This window comes from Cebidichthys violaceus, unplaced genomic scaffold, assembly GCF_023349555.1.
Source record: "Cebidichthys violaceus isolate CVI_PGR_0920_01 unplaced genomic scaffold, fCebVio1.0.p SCAF_2, whole genome shotgun sequence".
Classification (NCBI taxonomy): Eukaryota; Metazoa; Chordata; class Actinopteri; order Perciformes; family Stichaeidae; genus Cebidichthys; species Cebidichthys violaceus.
Genome location: NW_027176372.1, coordinates 16,221,604 through 16,241,160, shown reverse-complemented (window position 1 = coordinate 16,241,160; position 19,557 = coordinate 16,221,604). Strand labels below are relative to the sequence as shown.

The window sequence follows — 19,557 nt, the reverse complement described above, 5'->3', positions numbered from 1 at the left end:
GGTCCTGAAAACAACCTTGTGTTCCTTTAAACTGTAACAAGCTTTTGCAATTTCAGTTAAGCTCAGATAAGCATTATATTTAGTAGTAAACGCGTTGAGTATTGTTCCTCACCTCTAAAGGAGAGTCTGGTTCATCCAGGATGCTCTTCTCACTCTGTATCCGCTGCATCGTTCCTGTAGAACTGGGGTCCATTATCAGCACGTTCTGACTACCGGCTATGCCGAACTTACAGTCACTCTTTCTGGAGTCAGTCGTCCTGCACACCTCGTAGTTGTACACGTGTTGGAGAGTCCCTGTCCCCAAAGTGTCTGAGTAACGTGGTGGATAATACGGAATCACAGGGAGATTGGAGTGATACATGACGCGAGACTGTCTCCATCTGTAGATCTTCACTGATATAATAACCACTAAACACGTGATGAAGAGGAAGGACACTACAGCCAAAGCCAACACTAAGTAGAAAGTCAGGTTGTCATTGTACTCCTTGTCTTGTGTAAAGTCAGTGAACTCAGACAGCACTTCAGGGAAGCTGTCCGCCACCGCCACGTTAACAATGACTGTAGCTGAACGAGAGGGCTGCCCGTTGTCCTCCACTATAACAGTCAGTCTTTGTTTCACAGCATCTTTATCAGTGACTTGGCGGATAGTTCTTATTTCTCCATTCTGTAAGCCCACTTCAAACAGCGCCCTGTCTGTGGCTTTCTGCAGTTTATAGGAGAGCCAGGCATTCTGTCCAGAGTCCACATCAACAGCCACCACTTTAGTGACCAGATAGCCCACATCTGCTGAACGAGGCACCATTTCAGCCACCAGAGAGCCTCCAGTCTGGACTGGGTACAGAACCTGAGGAGGGTTGTCGTTCTGGTCTTGGACTATTATTCTAACTGTAGCCACCGAACTCAGAGGAGGGGATCCAGCGTCACGAGCAGTTACGTTGAATTCAAACCACTTGATTTGCTCATAATCAAACGACCTCACTGCGTGAATGACACCACTTTCTGAATTTACTGACACTAACGAAGACACAGCTGCCCCATTAATCTCTTTCTCCTCCAGGAAGTAAGAAACCCGAGCGTTTTGTCCCCAGTCTGCATCACTAGCACTGAGAGTGAACACAGAGAACCCAGGAGAGTTGTTCTCTGGTACAGTCTTACTATATTCTGATTGGTCAAATTTGGGAGGATTGTCATTGACGTCAGACACTTTTACATTGATGTGTTTCCTGCTAGTCAGAGGCGGGGAGCCTTGGTCAGAGACGGTTATCGTGATGTTATACTCAGGAATACTTTCTCTGTCTAAGAAGTCTTCGGTTACGATAGTATAATATCCTGTTAATGAAGACTCGATTCTGAAAGGCATGTCAGAGTTAATGGAGCATTTGACAACACCGTTACCATCAGAGTCTTCGTCATCAACGTTAATAACAGCTATAGTTGTACCTGGAGGAGAATCCTCGGATATCGAGTTAGAAAATGACATCAGCTGTATTGTAGGGACGTTGTCATTCTCGTCAATTATTTGAATGATAACGTTACATGTATCTGAATATCCTCCATGATCACTAGCCTGAACATTTAATTGATGAGTCTTAGATCTTTCAAAATCTAGTTTACCTGCAACTTTAATCTCTCCAGTTTTAACATTTACTTCAAAAAGCTGCTTCGCTTCTCTGGTGACATGTGCTATGGAAAATGTTACATCACCATAGTGTCCTTTATCTGCGTCATTTGCACTCACAGTGGTTACTACTGTTCCTTCTGGAGAATTTTCCTTGACTTCTGCTTTATAAACAGGCTGACTACACACTGGAGCATTATCGTTAGCATCTAGCACAGTGATATGAATACGTACTGTCCCTGATCTGTGTGGTTCCCCTCCATCTGAAGCAATCAGCACGAGTGTGTGAGTCTCCTCTTTCTCTCGGTCTAACGGGTTTTGTAAAACCATTTCGATCAACGTTCCTCCATGACTCCGACTCTGTACTTCCAATTTGAAATGATCTGAAGGTTTGAGCATGTATTTTTGAATATCATTAATTCCAACATCGGGGTCGTCTGCACTCACAAGAGAGAAGCGAGTCCCCGCTGCAACACTTTCAACAATTTTCAAACTGATTTCATCCTTTGGGAACGACGGGCTGTTATCGTTTATGTCTATCACCTCCACGGTTACCCGATAAAGCTGGATTGGATTTTCTAAAATGACTTCGAAACTGAAGCTACAGGGCGTCGTCTTTCCACACAGCTCTTCTCGGTCGATTCGCTCTTTAATCACAAGAGTGCCTTTGTCTCGGTTTAAATCAACGTACTGTCGGCTTCCTTTTGTAATAATACGAGCTTTACCTGATATGAGCCTCGCCAAATCCAAACCTAAATCTCTAGCGATGTTTCCAACAAAAGACCCCTCAGCCTGCTCCTCCGGTACGGAATAGCGAGCTTGTCCAGTGACTGAGCTCAGCTTAAAAAGACAAAGAATGACAAACAGTGCTTGTCCTCGGCCTCTGAGATCGGTTATCCAAAAACGAGCCATCATGAATCGAAAGCCACAGACACAGTAATCCCTTTCGATGCAAAACTGATGTACTTAAATCCTCAACGAAAAAGGGTAAAGGTATCTTCAACAGAGAAAGTCCTCGAGAAATGTTACATTTCAAACGATCAGGAGCCAGACCGTCTTCTCTCTAAGCAGTGGAACACTGAACGGAATGAAAGGGGTGGACCGCTGCACTGCTTTGACTGTTAGTCAGTGATGTATCAACAGCGGCGCTCAGAGCCCATCCAAGGTAATGTTTGTGAAGTGTACAATATAAGTGACACTTCAAATGTTGTATTCAAAAACTAAAGATAAATGTTGATGTCTTTAATATCATGGCTGATGAATTTAAAAATAACAGTCATTTTATGGAATAAATAATGCATGTAAATGTAAATGTGCAACTATAGAGAAACTTGCCCAACAGAAGGGTTTTATACTACTATTACTATTATGATTTTCAATGTTATTTTAATTTTCATCATAATGTTTGTTGTTAAAATTATTATAAATATTATTAATTTTGACAGTGGTATTAGTTGTATTTAAAAAAAAGGTAGTATTTCTGTATAGAAGTAATGAGGGAAGTGGAAAGTTTTCAAGAGAGAAAGCACTTTCAGAAAAAAACAGGAGCTGTCCACACAGTGGTCCTGAAAACAACCTTGTGTTCCTTTAAACTACAACAAGCTTTTGCAATTTCAGTTAAGCTCAGAGAAGCAATACATTTAGGAGTAAACACGTTGAGTATTGTTCCTCACCTCTAAAGGAGAGTCTGGTTCATCCAGGATGCTCTTCTCACTCTGTATCCGCTGCATCGTTCCTGTAGAACTGGGGTCCATTATCAGCACGTTCTGACTACCGGCTATGCCGAACTTACAGTCACTCTTTCTGGAGTCAGTCGTCCTGCACACCTCGTAGTTGTACACGTGTTGGAGAGTCCCTGTCCCCAAAGTGTCTGAGTAACGTGGTGGATAATACGGAATCACAGGGAGATTGGAGTGATACATGACGCGAGACTGTCTCCATCTGTAGATCTTCACTGATATAATAACCACTAAACACGTGATGAAGAGGAAGGAAACTACAGCTAAAGCCAACACTAAGTAGAAAGTCAGGTTGTCATTGTACTCCTTGTCTTGTGTAAAGTCAGTGAACTCAGACAGCACTTCAGGGAAGCTGTCCGCCACCGCCACGTTAACAATGACTGTAGCTGAACGAGAGGGCTGCCCGTTGTCCTCCACTATAACAGTCAGTCTTTGTTTCACAGCATCTTTATCAGTGACTTGGCGGATAGTTCTTATTTCTCCATTCTGTAAGCCCACTTCAAACAGCGCCCTGTCTGTGGCTTTCTGCAGTTTATAGGAGAGCCAGGCATTCTGTCCAGAGTCCACATCAACAGCCACCACTTTAGTGACCAGATAGCCCACATCTGCTGAACGAGGCACCATTTCAGCCACCAGAGAGCCTCCAGTCTGGACTGGGTACAGAACCTGAGGAGGGTTGTCGTTCTGGTCTTGGACTATTATTCTAACTGTAGCCACCGAACTCAGGGGAGGGGATCCAGCATCACGAGCAGTTACGTTAAATTCAAACCACTTGATTTGCTCATAATCAAACGACCTCACTGCGTGAATGACACCACTTTCTGAATTTACTGACACTAACGAAGACACAGCTGCCCCATTAACCTCTTTCTCCTCCAGGAAGTAAGAAACCCGAGCGTTTTGTCCCCAGTCTGCATCACTAGCACTGAGAGTGAACACAGAGAACCCAGGAGAGTTGTTCTCTGGTACAGTCTTACTATATTCTGATTGGTCAAATTTGGGAGGGTTGTCATTGACGTCAGACACTTTTACATTGATGTGTTTCCTGCTAGTCAGAGGCGGGGAGCCTTGGTCAGAGACGGTTATCGTGATGTTATACTCAGGAATACTTTCTCTGTCTAAGAAGTCTTCGGTTACGATAGTATAATATCCTGTTAATGAAGACTCGATTTTGAAAGGCATGTCAGAGTTAATGGAGCATTTCACAACACCGTTACCATCAGAGTCTTCGTCATCAACGTTAATAACAGCTATAGTTGTACCTGGAGGAGAATCCTCGGATATCGAGTTAGAAAATGACATCAGCTGTATTGTAGGGACGTTGTCATTCTCGTCACTTATTTGAATTATAACTTTGCATGTATCTGAATATCCTCCATGATCACTAGCCTTAACATTTAATTGATAAGTCTTAGAATTTTCAAAATCTAGTTTACCTGCAACTTTAATCTCTCCAGTTTTAACATTTATTTCAAAAAGCTGCTTCGCTTCTCTGGTGACATGTGCTATGGAAAATGTTACATCACCATAGTGTCCTTTATCTGCGTCATTTGCACTCACAGTGGTTACTACTGTTCCTTCTGGAGAATTCTCCTTGACTTCTGCTTTATAAACAGGCTGACTACACACTGGAGCATTATCGTTAGCATCTAGCACAGTGATATGAATACGTACTGTCCCTGATCTGTGTGATTCCCCTCCATCTGAAGCAATCAGCACGAGTGTGTGAGTCTCCTCTTTCTCTCGGTCTAACGGGTTTTGTAAAACCATTTCGATGAATTTCCCTCCATCAGGTTGGCTTTGTACTTCTAATTTGAAATGATCTGAAGGTTTGAGCATGTATTTTTGAATGTCGTTAATTCCAACATCGGGGTCGTCTGCACTCTCTAGTGAGAAGCGAGTATTTGATGCTACACTTTCAACGATTTTCAAACTGATTTCATTCTTTGGGAACGACGGACTGTTATCGTTTATGTCTATCACCTCCACGGTTACCCGATAAAGCTGGATTGGATTTTCTAAAATGACCTCGAAACTGAAGCTACAGGGCGTCGTCTTTCTACACAGCTCTTCTCGGTCGATTCGCTCTTTAATCACAAGGCTGCCTTTGTCTCGGTTTAAATCAACGTACTGTCGGCTTCCTTTTGTAATAATACGAGCTTTACCTGATATAAGCCTCGCCACATCCAAACCTAAATCTCTAGCGATGTTTCCAACAAAAGACCCCTCAGCCTGCTCCTCCGGTACGGAATAGCGAGCTTGTCCAGTGACTGAGCTCAGCTTAAAAAGACAAAGAATGACAAACAGTGCTTGTCCTCGGCCTCTGAGATCGGTTATCCAAAAACGAGCCATCATGAATCCAAAGCCACAGACACAGTAATCCCTTTCGATGCAAAACTGATGCACTTAAATCCTCAACGAAAAAAGGTAAAGGTATCTTCAACAGAGAAAGTCCTCGAGAAATGCAAAATTTCAAACGATCAGGAGCCAGACCGTCTTCTCTCTAAGCAGTGGAACACTGAACAGAATGAAAGGGGTGGACCGCTGCACTGCTTTGACTGTTAGTCAGTGATGTATCAACAGCGGCGCTCAGAGCCCATCCAAGGTAATGTTTGTGAAGTGTACAATACTAGTGAGACTTCAAATGTTGTATTCATAAACTAAAGATAAATATTGATGTCTGTAATATCATGGCTAATGAATTTAAAAATAACAATAATTTTATGGAATAAATTATGCAGGTATATGTATACCTGCAACGATTGAGAAACTATCCCAACAGAAGGGTTTTACAATACTATTACTATTACTATTACGATTTTCAATGTTATCTTAAATTTTATTATAATTTGTGTTGTTAAAATTATTATAATTATTATTATTATTGGCAGTGGTAATAGTTGTATTAAAAAAACCGGTAGTATTTTTGCATAGAAGTAATTAGGGAAGTGGAAAGTTGTAGACAGTAAGTACTTTCAGAAAAAAAACAGGAGCTGTCCACACAGTGGTCCTGAAAACAACTTTGTGTTCCTTTAAACTGCAACAAGCTTTTGCAATTTCAGTTAAGCTCAGAGAAGCATTATATTTAGGAGTAAACACATTGAGTATTGTTCCTCACCTCTAAAGGAGAGTCTGGTTCATCCAGGATGCTCTTCTCTCTCTGTATCCGCTGCATCGTTCCTGTAGAACTGGGGTCCATTATCAGCACGTTCTGACTACCGGCTATGCCGAACTTACAGTCACTCTTTCTGGAGTCAGTCGTCCTGCACACCTCGTAGTTGTACACGTGTTGGAGAGTCCCTGTCCCCAAAGTGTCTGAGTAACGTGGTGGATAATACGGAATCACAGGGAGATTGGAGTGATACATGACGCGAGACTGTCTCCATCTGTAGATCTTCACTGATATAATAACCACTAAACACGTGATGAAGAGGAAGGACACTACAGCCAAAGCCAACACTAAGTAGAAAGTCAGGTTGTCATTGTACTCCTTGTCTTGTGTAAAGTCAGTGAACTCAGACAGCACTTCAGGGAAGCTGTCCGCCACCGCCACGTTAACAATGACTGTAGCTGAACGAGAGGGCTGCCCGTTGTCCTCCACTATCACAGTCAGTCTTTGTTTCACAGCATCTTTATCAGTGACTTGGCGGATAGTTCTTATTTCTCCATTCTGTAAGCCCACTTCAAACAGCGCCCTGTCTGTGGCTTTCTGCAGTTTATAGGAGAGCCAGGCATTCTGTCCAGAGTCCACATCAACAGCCACCACTTTAGTGACCAGATAGCCCACATCTGCTGAACGAGGCACCATTTCAGCCACCAGAGAGCCTCCAGTCTGGACTGGGTACAGAACCTGAGGAGGGTTGTCGTTCTGGTCTTGGACTATTATTCTAACTGTAGCCACCGAACTCAGAGGAGGGGATCCAGCATCACGAGCAGTTACGTTAAATTCAAACCACTTGATTTGCTCATAATCAAACGACCTCACTGCGTGAATGACACCACTTTCTGAATTTACTGACACCAACGAAGACACAGCTGCCCCATTAATCTCTTTCTCCTCCAGGAAGTAAGAAACCCGAGCGTTTTGTCCCCAGTCTGCATCACTAGCACTGAGAGTGAACACAGAGAACCCAGGAGAGTTGTTCTCTGGTACAGTCTTACTATATTGTGATTGGTCAAATTTGGGAGGGTTGTCATTTACGTCAGACACTTTTACATTGATGTGTTTCCTGCTAGTCAGAGGCGGGGAGCCTTGGTCAGAGACGGTTATCGTGATGTTATACTCAGGAATACTTTCTCTGTCTAAGAAGTCTTCGGTTACGATAGTATAATATCCTGTTAATGAAGACTCGATTTTGAAAGGCATGTCAGAGTTAATGGAGCATTTCACAACACCGTTACCATCAGAGTCTTCGTCATCAACGTTAATAACAGCTATAGTTGTACCTGGAGGAGAATCCTCGGATATCGAGTTAGAAAATGACATCAGCTGTATTGTAGGGACGTTGTCATTCTCGTCACTTATTTGAATTATAACTTTGCACGTATCTGAAAATCCTCCATGATCACTAGCCTTAACATTTAATTGATAAGTCTTAGCATTTTCAAAATCTAGTTTACCTGCAACTTTAATCTCTCCAGTTTTAACATTTATTTCAAAAAGCTGCTTCGCTTCTCTGGTGACATGTGCTATGGAAAATGTTACATCACCATTGACTCCTTTATCTGCGTCATTTGCACTCACAGTGGTTACTACTGTTCCTTCTGGAGAATTTTCCTTTACTTCTGCTTTATAAACAGGCTGACTACACACTGGAGCATTATCGTTAGCATCTAGCACAGTGATATGAATACGTACTGTCCCTGATCTGTGTGGTTCCCCTCCATCTGAAGCAATCAGCACGAGTGTGTGAGTCTCCTCTTTTTCTCGGTCTAACGGGTTTTGTAAAACCACTTCGATGAATTTCCCTCCATCAGGCTGGCTCTGTACTTCTAATTTGAAATGATCTGAAGGTTTGAGAATGTATTTTTGAATGTCGTTAATTCCAACATCGGGGTCGTCTGCACTCTCTAGTGAGAAACGAGTATTTGATGGAACACTTTCAACGATTTTCAAACTGATTTCATCTTTTGGGAACGACGGACTGTTATCGTTTATGTCTATCACCTCCACGGTTACCCGATAAAGCTGGATTGGATTTTCTAAAATGACCTCGAAACTGAAGCTACAGGGCGTCGTCTTTCTACACAGCTCTTCTCGGTCGATTCGCTCTTTAATCACAAGGGTGCCTTTGTCTCGGTTTAAATCAACGTACTGTCGGCTTCCTTTTGTAATAATACGAGCTTTACCTGATATGAGCCTCGTCACATCCAAACCTAAATCTCTAGCGATGTTTCCAACAAAAGACCCCTCAGCCTGCTCCTCCGGTACGGAATAGCGAGCTTGTCCAGTGACTGAGCTCAGCTTAAAAAGACAAAGAATGACAAACAGTGCTTGTCCTCGGCCTCTGAGATCGGTTATCCAAAAACGAGCCATCATGAATCCAAAGCCACAGACACAGTAATCCCTTTCGATGCAAAACTGATGTACTTAAATCCTCAATGAAAAAAGGTAAAGGTATCTTCAGCAGAGAAAGTCCTCGAGTAATGCTACATTTGAAACCATCAGGAGCCAGACCGTCTTCTCTCTGAGCAGTGGAACACTGAACGGAATGAAAGGGGTGGACCGCTGCACTGCTTTGACTGTTAGTCAGTGATGTATCAACAGCGGCGCTCAGAGCCCATCCAAGGTAATGTTTGTGAAGTGTACAATATAAGTGACACTTCAAATGTTGTATACAAAGATTAAAGATGAGTAATGATCTCTGTAATATCATGGCTAACGACTTTGAAAATAACAACCATTGCATGTAACAAATTATGCAGGTAAATGTATATTTGCATAAATTTTTAAACTTGCCAAACAGGATGTGTTTATACTACTATTGTGATTTTCAAGGTAATATTGATTTGTAATATAATTGTTGATGTTGTTATAATCAATATTATTATTATTGGCAGTGGTAATAGTAGCATTTAAAAAAAAAGGTAATATTTTTCTGTAGAAGTAATGAGCGAAGTGGAAAGTGGTCGAGAGAGAAAGCACTTTCAGAAAAAACAGGAGCTGTCCACACAGTGGTCCTGAAAACAACCTTGTGTTCCTTTAAACTGTAACAATCTATTGCAATTTCAGTTAAGCTCAGAGAAGCAATATATTTAGGAGTAAACACATTGAGTAATTTTCCTCACCTCTAAAGGAGAGTCTGGTTCATCCAGGATGCTCTTCTCACTCTGTATCCGCTGCATCGTTCCTGTAGAACTGGGGTCCATTATCAGCACGTTCTGACTACCGGCTATGCCGAACTTACAGTCACTCTTTCTGGAGTCAGTCGTCCTGCACACCTCGTAGTTGTACACGTGTTGGTGAGTCCCTGTCCCCAAAGTGTCTGAGTAACGTGGTGGATAATACGGAATCACAGGGAGATTGGAGTGATACATGACGCGAGACTGTCTCCATCTGTAGATCTTCACTGATATGATAACCACTAAACACGTGATGAAGAGGAAGGAAACTACAGCCAAAGCCAACACTAAGTAGAAAGTCAGGTTGTCATTGTACTCCTTGTCTTGTGTAAAGTCAGTGAACTCAGACAGCACTTCAGGGAAGCTGTCCGCCACCGCCACGTTAACAATGACTGTAGCTGAACGAGAGGGCTGCCCGTTGTCCTCCACTATCACAGTCAGTCTTTGTTTCACAGCATCTTTATCAGTGACTTGGCGGATAGTTCTTATTTCTCCATTCTGTAAGCCCACTTCAAACAGCGCCCTGTCTGTGGCTTTCTGCAGTTTATAGGAGAGCCAGGCATTCTGTCCAGAGTCCACATCAACAGCCACCACTTTAGTGACCAGATAGCCCACATCTGCTGAACGAGGCACCATTTCAGCCACCAGAGAGCCTCCAGTCTGGACTGGGTACAGAACCTGAGGAGGGTTGTCGTTCTGGTCCTGGATCATTACTTTCACAGTCACGTTGCTACTGAGTGGAGGGGAGCCTCCATCCTGCGCTTTGACGACAAAAAGCAGCTGTTTGATTTGCTCATAATCAAATGAGCGCACCGCGTGTAACACTCCAGTTTCTGCATTTATAGAAATATATTCAGAAAGTCGAGACCCACCGATATAAGTATCTTCCAGAATATAAGATACACGGGCGTTCTGGTTTTCATCAGGATCTTTAGCCCTAACAGTATGAAGGGAAACCCCTGGAGAGTTATTCTCTGCAATAAACGCATTGTAAAGACTTTCTGAAAATAGTGGAGCATTATCGTTCACATCAGAGACCTTTAAATAAAAGGTTCTTTTAGTTGAGAGAGGAGGCATTCCTGCATCTGTTGCAACAACAGTGATGTTAAACTCTGAAACAGTTTCACGATCTAATGCAGTATCTGTTACCAAAGTATAGTAATTTCTTAAATTAGATTTAATCTTGAAAGGTGCATTTTGTTTTATTCTACAGTTTACTTTTCCGTTATCAGCTGAATCGAGGTCTTTCACGTTTATAATGCCAATAGTTGTACCAGGAGGAGAGTCTTCTGACACAGGACTAGTGAATGACATCACATTAATCGTAGGGGCGTTGTCATTTACATCAGTTACTTCAATTACGACTTTGCTTGAATCTGTCAAACCTCCCTGATCTTTTGCATCAATTCTAAGTTCGTACTTTTTGTCTTTTTCATAATCAACAGAACCTGTTATTGAAATGACGCCAGTTTTTTCATCAATCACAAACAAATTGTTGATACCACTGTTGAGATCCGAAAAATAATATGTTACGATATTATTTGACCCAAAATCTGCGTCACTCGCATTAACAGTGGTAACGTAAGTATCTCTAGGCGAGTTTTCCATGACTGTAGCTTTGTACACAGATTGATTGAATAGAGGAGCATTATCATTGGCATCAAGAACATTTATATCTATATTTACTGTACCAGATCTCTGCGGAGCTCCACCGTCTACAGCTATTAGCTTTAGAGACAGATTAGGGTTCGTCTCTCTGTCTAATGGCTTCTGAAGCACCATCTCTGCGTATTTCTTTCCATCTGCATTAGAGTTTTGTTTCAAAATAAAATTCTCATTCTCGGTAAGAAAATATTCTCTGAGTCCATTGACGCCCACATCTGGGTCTTCTGCACTCGTCAATGAAAAACGAGCGCCAGTATTAGCTGATTCGCTTATTTCAAAATGGATGATGTCTCTTTTGAACGTGGGAGAATGATCATTTATGTCTGTTATTTCAACAGTTATTTGATGTAACTCCATTGGGTTTTCTAAAATCACCTCGAAGCTGAAACTACACGGCGTTACATCTCCGCAAAGCTGCTCCCGGTCTATTCTCTCTTTCACCACTAAAATCCCTTTGTCTGTCTTCAGCTCGGTGTACTGGATGCTGTCTCCGGTCACGATACGGGCCCGACCAGAACGGAGCCTTTTCAGATCCAAACCAAGGTCCTGAGCTACATTACCGATTAGGGAGCCTTTCTTCATCTCCTCCGGGATTGAATATCGGATATGTCCGCTGACCAAATGGTTGAGATAGAAACAGAACAACAGAAGCTTCCAATAGTGTTCGCAGCCAAAGCACCATTTCACGCACCGGGAGTGGGGCGCTATTCCACATGCCATTGCAAAACAAAAATATCAAAATAAGCTTCAACGATCCAAGCACGAGACGTATTCTGAAAAAAAAATAAACACTGAATGCACATCGAATGAAATATGAAGTCGACTTCCCAATCGTCTCTGGATGTAGATATGAATTAACGTGAGTCTGTTTTCCTCAAATGTCAGCCCACATAATGCACACGGCCTCTTTTTCTCTCATAAACCAAAGGGAGGAGACTGTGTGGTAATGTTTTGCAGAATACGTTGGATTGACCAACAGCGTCGCTTAGAGTCCAAAATCTGTACCACCATGCAACAAACAATTGTTCTTGAAAATATCAAGTGGGTGATAAAAGTAATTGGTGGATAATTAAAATAGTCGACGAATAAATGTCAGCACAATATTCTGCAAAAGATCAAGAACATCAAACTATAACATAATTTTACCATGAGTTTTAGTTTGAATCCGTTTCTAAATGACTCTAAAAAAGTACCAGTGTATAGAGCATTGCTATGAACGTCACACATATTAACAAAAACTTAATACAACAACAATGTTATCGTTACTCGGGAAGCGCAAGGAAATATAATTCAAGTTATTTTGTAAATCTCTGCTGGATATGAACAGTGAAAGGGGAACGTCTTCCTGTCAGTAAACACATTTAACTCAGATGAAAACAACTGCTTTCAACAATCACGAAATAATACAAATTAAGAGACACCGGATATCACTCACACTGCACAAACACTTTCAAAAACTAACAAGATATCAAATTGCGTTAACGCAACATGCCAATAAGTCATAGCAATGCCTGTATGACACAATTGAATAGTATATGACCGGCAGAGAATAGAGGACAAACTATTTTTGAAGTCATGAATAGTATTCATATCGAGTGGTGCAAAGTAAGATGCTGTCCATGGTTCTGACGAAAAGGGTTTACCGTGCAATAGTTCAGCATCAATGCAACTACACAGAGGGAGAAAAAAAGGCACGGAGACAAAGATGCATTGTTTAACTAACCTCTAAAGGAGAGTCTGGTTCATCCAGGATGCTCTTCTCACTCTGTATCCGCTGCATCGTTCCTGTAGAACTGGGGTCCATTATCAGCACGTTCTGACTACCGGCTATGCCGAACTTACAGTCACTCTTTCTGGAGTCAGTCGTCCTGCACACCTCGTAGTTGTACACGTGTTGGAGAGTCCCTGTCCCCAAAGTGTCTGAGTAACGTGGTGGATAATACGGAATCACAGGGAGATTGGAGTGATACATGACGCGAGACTGTCTCCATCTGTAGATCTTCACTGATATGATAACCACTAAACACGTGATGAAGAGGAAGGAAACTACAGCCAAAGCCAACACTAAGTAGAAAGTCAGGTTGTCATTGTACTCCTTGTCTTGTGTAAAGTCAGTGAACTCAGACAGCACTTCAGGGAAGCTGTCCGCCACCGCCACGTTAACAATGACTGTAGCTGAACGAGAGGGCTGCCCGTTGTCCTCCACTATCACAGTCAGTCTTTGTTTCACAGCATCTTTATCAGTGACTTGGCGGATAGTTCTTATTTCTCCATTCTGTAAGCCCACTTCAAACAGCGCCCTGTCTGTGGCTTTCTGCAGTTTATAGGAGAGCCAGGCATTCTGTCCAGAGTCCACATCAACAGCCACCACTTTAGTGACCAGATAGCCCACATCTGCTGAACGAGGCACCATTTCAGCCACCAGAGAGCCTCCAGTCTGGACTGGGTACAGAACCTGAGGAGGGTTGTCGTTCTGGTCCTGGATCATTACTTTCACAGTCACGTTGCTACTGAGTGGAGGGGAGCCTCCATCCTGCGCTTTGACGACAAAAAGCAGCTGTTTGATTTGCTCATAATCAAATGAGCGCACCGCGTGTAACACTCCAGTTTCTGCATTTATAGAAATATATTCAGAAAGTCGAGACCCACCGATATAAGTATCTTCCAGAATATAAGATACACGGGCGTTCTGGTTTTCATCAGGATCTTTAGCCCTAACAGTATGAAGGGAAACCCCTGGAGAGTTATTCTCTGCAATAAACGCATTGTAAAGACTTTCTGAAAATAGTGGAGCATTATCGTTCACATCAGAGACCTTTAAATAAAAGGTTCTTTTAGTTGAGAGAGGAGGCATTCCTGCATCTGTTGCAACAACAGTGATGTTATATTCTGAAACAGTTTCACGATCTAATGCAGTATCTGTTACCAAAGTATAGTAATTTCTTAAATTAGATTTAATCTTGAAAGGTGCATTTTGTTCTATTCTACAGTTCACTTTTCCGTTATCAGCTGAATCGAGGTCTTTTACGTTTATAATGCCAATAGTTGTACCAGGAGGAGAGTCTTCTGACACAGGACTAGTGAATGACATCACATTAATCGTAGGGGCGTTGTCATTTACATCAGTTACTTCAATTATGACTTTGCTTGAATCTGTCAAACCTCCCTGATCTTTTGCCTCAATTCTAAGTTCATGTTTTTTGTCTTTTTCATAATCAATTAAACCTGTGATTAAAATTATACCAGTTTTTTCATCGACTGTAAACAAATTGTTGATACCACTGTTGAGATCCGAAAAATAATACGTTACAATACTATTTGACCCAAAATCTGCGTCACTCGCATTAACAGTGGTAACGTAAGTATCTCTAGGAGAGCTTTCCATGACTGTAGCTTTGTACACAGATTGATTGAATAGAGGAGCATTATCATTGGCATCAAGAACAGTGACATCTATATTTACTGTACCAGATCTCTGCGGAGCTCCACCGTCTACAGCTATTAGCTTTAGAGACAGATTAGGGTTCGTCTCTCTGTCTAATGGCTTCTGAAGCACCATCTCTGCGTATTTCTTTCCATCTGCATTAGAGTTTTGTTTCAAAATAAAATTCTCATTCTCGGTAAGAAAATATTCTCTGAGTCCATTGACGCCCACATCTGGGTCTTCTGCACTCGTCAAAGGAAAACGACCACCAGTATTAGCTGATTCGCTTATTTCAAAATGTATGGTGTCTCTTTTGAACGTGGGAGAATGATCATTTATGTCTGTTATTTCAACAGTTATTTGATGTAACTCCATTGGGTTTTCTAAAATCACCTCGAAGCTGAAACTACACGGCGTTACATCTCCGCAAAGCTGCTCCCGGTCTATTCTCTCTTTCACCACTAAAATCCCTTTGTCTGTCTTCAGCTCGGTGTTCTGGATGCTGTCTCCGGTCACGATACGGGCCCGACCAGAACGGAGCCTTTTCAGATCCAAACCAAGGTCCTGAGCTACATTACCGATTAGGGAGCCTTTCTTCATCTCCTCCGGGATTGAATATCGGATATGTCCGCTGACCAAATGGTTGAGATAGAAAAAGAAAAAGAGAAGCTTCCAATAGTGTTCGCAGCCAAAGCGCCATTTTACGCACCGGGAGTAGGGAGGCATTCCACATGCCATTTCAAAAGAAAGATATTAAAACGGCTTTTACGATCCAAGCACGAGACGTATTAAAAAAATAAAAAAACACAGTAAATCTGAAGAAAACGATGTCGACCTTTCAATTTACTCGATGTCTGACTAGATATATTAATAAATGCAAGTCTGCTTTCCTCGAATGTCAGCCCACATAATGCACACGGACTATTTTGCTCTCATAAACCAATGTGGAAAGGGAGGGGACTGTGTGGTAATGTATTACAGATTATGTTGGATTGACCAACAGCGTCGCTTAGAGTCCAAAATCAGTAATACTGCAGGTCTGGAAATATTAAGAGGTTGAATACATCTGATTGGTGCGTACTAAAATAATTATTCAAAAAATATTAAATCACGGTACTCAGCAAAATAAGTATTAATATACAAAGTAGTATCACTGTAGATATTAGCATGATTCTGGTCTTATGCAATTCGCAATAAAAATGCAAATATATGAACAAAAACAGCATTGCAACATACAAATTAACAAAAACAAAAATACTACAATTCTATCATGATGTAGGGAAGCACAGAGAAAAACAACACAATAGGGGCGTGGTATTGATGTTCAAGGAGAGCAGTGAAAGGAGCCTTTTTTACTGTTCTACCAATTGATATCAGATGAAAACTTTTTGTTCCAACAATCACGAGAGGGATATTATTAAGAGACCTCAGAAACCACCCAAAATGCACAAGTATATTCAAAAACTAGCAAGATACCATTCTATGTTCACACAAAAAGCAACTACGTCAAAGTAATGTGCGTGTGAAACAAAGAAAAAACACCATTTCACTAACTGCTTATGTCGGGTAGCATAAGTTGAATATCAATACAGCAGTATTCTTATCAAGTGCTGCAAAAAGTCAGATGCTGTCCATGGTGCTGAATAGGACGGCATAGTGGCAGCAGTTCACTATCACTGTAACTACACACAGAAGTAGAAATAACGGTACAGAAACGAAGCTACATTAATTAACTCACCTCTAGAGGAGAGTCTGGTTCATCCAGGATGCTCTTCTCACTCTGTATCCGCTGCATCGTTCCTGTAGAACTGGGGTCCATTATCAGCACGTTCTGACTACCGGCTATGCCGAACTTACAGTCACTCTTTCTGGAGTCAGTCGTCCTGCACACCTCGTAGTTGTACACGTGTTGGAGAGTCCCTGTCCCCAAAGTGTCTGAGTAACGTGGTGGATAATACGGAATCACAGGGAGATTGGAGTGATACATGACACGAGACTGTCTCCATCTGTAGATCTTCACTGATATAATAACCACTAAACACGTGATGAAGAGGAAGGAAACTACAGCCAAAGCCAACACTAAGTAGAAAGTCAGGTTGTCATTGTACTCCTTGTCTTGTGTAAAGTCAGTGAACTCAGACAGCACTTCAGGGAAGCTGTCCGCCACCGCCACGTTAACAATGACTGTAGCTGAACGAGAGGGCTGCCCGTTGTCCTCCACTATCACAGTCAGTCTTTGTTTCACAGCATCTTTATCAGTGACTTGGCGGATAGTTCTTATTTCTCCATTCTGTAAGCCCACTTCAAACAGTGCCCTGTCTGTGGCTTTCTGCAGTTTATAGGAGAGCCAGGCATTCTGTCCAGAGTCCACATCAACAGCCACCACTTTAGTGACCAGATAGCCCACATCTGCTGAACGAGGCACCATTTCAGCCACCAGAGAGCCTCCAGTCTGGACTGGGTACAGAACCTGAGGAGGGTTGTCGTTCTGGTCCTGGATCATTACTTTCACAGTCACGTTGCTACTGAGTGGAGGGGAGCCTCCATCCTGCGCTTTGACGACAAAAACTAACTGTTTGATTTGCTCATAATCAAATGAGCGCACTGCATGAATCACTCCACTTTCTGCATTAACTGACACACAATGAGAGATTGGAGATCCGTCAAAATCTGAATCCTCCAGAATATAAGATACACGGGCGTTTTGGTTTTCATCAGGATCTTTAGCACTAACAGTATGAAGGGAAACCCCTGGAGAGTTATTCTCTGCAATAAACGCATTGTAAAGACTTTCTGAAAATAGTGGAGCATTATCGTTCACATCAGAGACCTTTAAATAAAAGGTTCTTTTAGTTGAGAGAGGAGGCATTCCTGCATCTGTTGCAACAACAGTGATGTTATAATCTGAAACAGTTTCACGATCTAATGCAGTATCTGTTACCAAAGTATAGTAATTTCTTAAATTAGATTTGATCTTGAAAGGTGCATTTTGTTCTATTCTACAGATTACTTGTCCGTTCTCTCCCGAATCAAGATCTTTCACGTTTATAATGCCAATAGTTGTACCAGGAGGAGAGTCTTCTGACACAGGACTAGTGAATGACATCACATTAATCGTAGGGCCGTTGTCATTTACATCAGTTACTTCAATCATCACTTTGCTTGAATCTGTTAAACCCCCCTCATCTTTTGCATCGATTCTAAGCTCATATTTTTTATCCTTTTCAAAATCTATTGGACCCGAAACCGACAAGACACCAGAGACCTGATCTATGGACAACAATTCAGCTATGTTGCTTCTCACGTTTGAAATTGAATATGTGATGTAACCATTCGATCCGCTATCTGCGTCTGTAGCATTAACAGTAACGATATGAGTGCCCTTTACTGCGTTTTCTATCACAGTAGCTTTATACACTGATTGGTTAAAAACGGGCGCATTGTCGTTTACATCTAAAACATTGATGTTAATATCTGCGGTGCCAGATCTCTGTGGATTCCCACCATCTATTGCAATAAGCTTTAACGAGAGATGGGGAACCTTTTCTCTGTCTAATTGCTTCTGAATCACCATCTCGGCATATTTACTTCCATCAGGATTTACATGCTGCTTTAACACGAAGTTGTCGTTTGAAGATAAAACATAATTCTGCAGGCCATTGACACCAACATCAGGATCCTCTGCACTGTCCAGCACAAATCGCGCCCCAAGGTTAGCTGACTCGCTAATGTCTAACATAATATCTGACTTCTTGAATACCGGAGGATGATCATTTACATCTAACACTTCGATTGTTATGTGGTGTAGCTCCATAGGAGTTTCTAAAATGATTTCAAAGCTGAAACTACACGGTGTTACGTCGCCACAAAGCTGCTCTCGGTCTATTCTCTCATTCACAACTAGAATCCCTTTGTCTGCCTTCAGCTCAGTATACTGGAGATTTTCTCCGGTCACGATACGGGCTCGACCAGAGCGGAGCCTTTTCAGATCCAAACCAAGGTCCTGTGCTACATTACCGATAAGAGAGCCCTTCTTCATCTCCTCTGGTATAGAGTAGCGGATCTGCCCTGCGACGATATTAAAGAACAACAATATGAGGACCATTACCCGCGGATGTCCGAAATGAACACGCCATTTGCAGAGTGGTTGTTGATACGCCATTTCAGAAAAGGACATTTTCCAAGAAAAAAACAGCAAATAATCTCCGAACTCAATTCAATAGCATCCACTCTTGCAGAGATGCTTATTAAAAAGAGAAATAAAGCCGCTAGAATCCAAAAAAACAACGTTTCTTTTCGAGATATACGTTTCCTGATCTTCCCTCTAAGCCACTTCAATGTGATCTTACAAAGAACGTCACTGAACTGCAACAGAGAGATTACCGGTAGACATTATATTCTTGTTAAACAGCGTCACTTAGAGTGCAAAACGTGTACATCAAACAGATTTGTAGTAAATCATGAAGGAAGTATCCAAGGAAAATAAAATAAAGATAAATACTAATGCCTGTAATATATTGGCAAATTACTAAAACTATGATTGTCATAATTACCATAAATATGATTATTATTTCCATGATTTTAATTATTATTATTATTATAAATATTATTATTACTATTACTGCCACTACTACAACTACTACTAATAGTAATAGTAATAATAATAATTATTATTATTATTTATAATAAGTAGTATTATTATTAAGGATAACAATAATGATAGCAGTTAATTATTGAGTAGGGCACTTAATATTTGAATAAGTGGAGAA

General features: G+C 41.6%; 6 protein-coding genes across 14 annotated transcripts in view; all 6 read right to left on the bottom strand.

Moving 5' to 3' along the window:
• LOC137875492 (protocadherin gamma-A11-like) overlaps nt 1-19,557 on the bottom strand; it is a 262,793-nt gene that overhangs the window by 135,263 nt on the left and 107,973 nt on the right. The gene's annotated exons all lie outside the window — the stretch shown is intronic.
• Nucleotides 80-2,530, bottom strand: LOC137875780 (protocadherin gamma-A7-like). Its single transcript, XM_068715289.1, has 2 exons — nt 2,176-2,530; nt 80-888 (listed from the first exon to the last, which is right to left on the bottom strand). The coding sequence occupies exons 1-2, from the start codon at nt 2,528-2,530 to the stop codon at nt 80-82; spliced, it is 1,164 nt and encodes a 387-aa protein (XP_068571390.1).
• On the bottom strand, nt 3,259-5,833 carry LOC137875779 (protocadherin gamma-A7-like). The gene is made up of 2 exons (XM_068715288.1): nt 5,355-5,833; nt 3,259-4,067 (listed from the first exon to the last, which is right to left on the bottom strand). The coding sequence occupies exons 1-2, from the start codon at nt 5,710-5,712 to the stop codon at nt 3,259-3,261; spliced, it is 1,167 nt and encodes a 388-aa protein (XP_068571389.1). The 5' UTR covers nt 5,713-5,833.
• Nucleotides 6,443-9,012, bottom strand: LOC137875778 (protocadherin gamma-A7-like). The gene is made up of 2 exons (XM_068715287.1): nt 8,539-9,012; nt 6,443-7,251 (listed from the first exon to the last, which is right to left on the bottom strand). Exons 1-2 carry the CDS (start codon nt 8,894-8,896, stop codon nt 6,443-6,445), a joined length of 1,167 nt encoding a protein of 388 aa, XP_068571388.1. The 5' UTR covers nt 8,897-9,012.
• On the bottom strand, nt 13,079-15,644 carry LOC137875777 (protocadherin beta-16-like). Its single transcript, XM_068715286.1, has 2 exons — nt 15,151-15,644; nt 13,079-13,863 (listed from the first exon to the last, which is right to left on the bottom strand). Exons 1-2 carry the CDS (start codon nt 15,524-15,526, stop codon nt 13,079-13,081), a joined length of 1,161 nt encoding a protein of 386 aa, XP_068571387.1. The 5' UTR covers nt 15,527-15,644.
• LOC137875776 (protocadherin gamma-A7-like) lies at nt 16,518-19,104 on the bottom strand. Its single transcript, XM_068715285.1, has 2 exons — nt 18,590-19,104; nt 16,518-17,302 (listed from the first exon to the last, which is right to left on the bottom strand). Exons 1-2 carry the CDS (start codon nt 18,963-18,965, stop codon nt 16,518-16,520), a joined length of 1,161 nt encoding a protein of 386 aa, XP_068571386.1. The 5' UTR covers nt 18,966-19,104.

What these genes read in the sequence shown, in the direction of transcription:
- LOC137875776 (XM_068715285.1), bottom strand. Translation starts at nt 18,965, where the DNA reads ATGTCCTTTTCTGAAATGGCGTATCAACAACCACTCTGCAAATGGCGT. An exon ending in AACTCCTATGGAGCTACACC is followed by an intron (nt 17,303 to 18,589) that starts ACATAACAATCG and finishes GTAGCAACGTGA; the next exon opens with CTGTGAAAGTAATGATCCAG.
- LOC137875780 (XM_068715289.1), bottom strand. Translation starts at nt 2,530, where the DNA reads ATGGCTCGTTTTTGGATAACCGATCTCAGAGGCCGAGGACAAGCACTG. An exon ending in AAATCCAATCCAGCTTTATC is followed by an intron (nt 889 to 2,175) that starts GGGTAACCGTGG and finishes GTTCGGTGGCTA; the next exon opens with CAGTTAGAATAATAGTCCAA.
- LOC137875779 (XM_068715288.1), bottom strand. Translation starts at nt 5,712, where the DNA reads ATGATGGCTCGTTTTTGGATAACCGATCTCAGAGGCCGAGGACAAGCA. An exon ending in AAATCCAATCCAGCTTTATC is followed by an intron (nt 4,068 to 5,354) that starts GGGTAACCGTGG and finishes GTTCGGTGGCTA; the next exon opens with CAGTTAGAATAATAGTCCAA.
- LOC137875778 (XM_068715287.1), bottom strand. Translation starts at nt 8,896, where the DNA reads ATGATGGCTCGTTTTTGGATAACCGATCTCAGAGGCCGAGGACAAGCA. An exon ending in AAATCCAATCCAGCTTTATC is followed by an intron (nt 7,252 to 8,538) that starts GGGTAACCGTGG and finishes GTTCGGTGGCTA; the next exon opens with CAGTTAGAATAATAGTCCAA.
- LOC137875777 (XM_068715286.1), bottom strand. Translation starts at nt 15,526, where the DNA reads ATGGCATGTGGAATGCCTCCCTACTCCCGGTGCGTAAAATGGCGCTTT. An exon ending in AAACCCAATGGAGTTACATC is followed by an intron (nt 13,864 to 15,150) that starts AAATAACTGTTG and finishes GTAGCAACGTGA; the next exon opens with CTGTGAAAGTAATGATCCAG.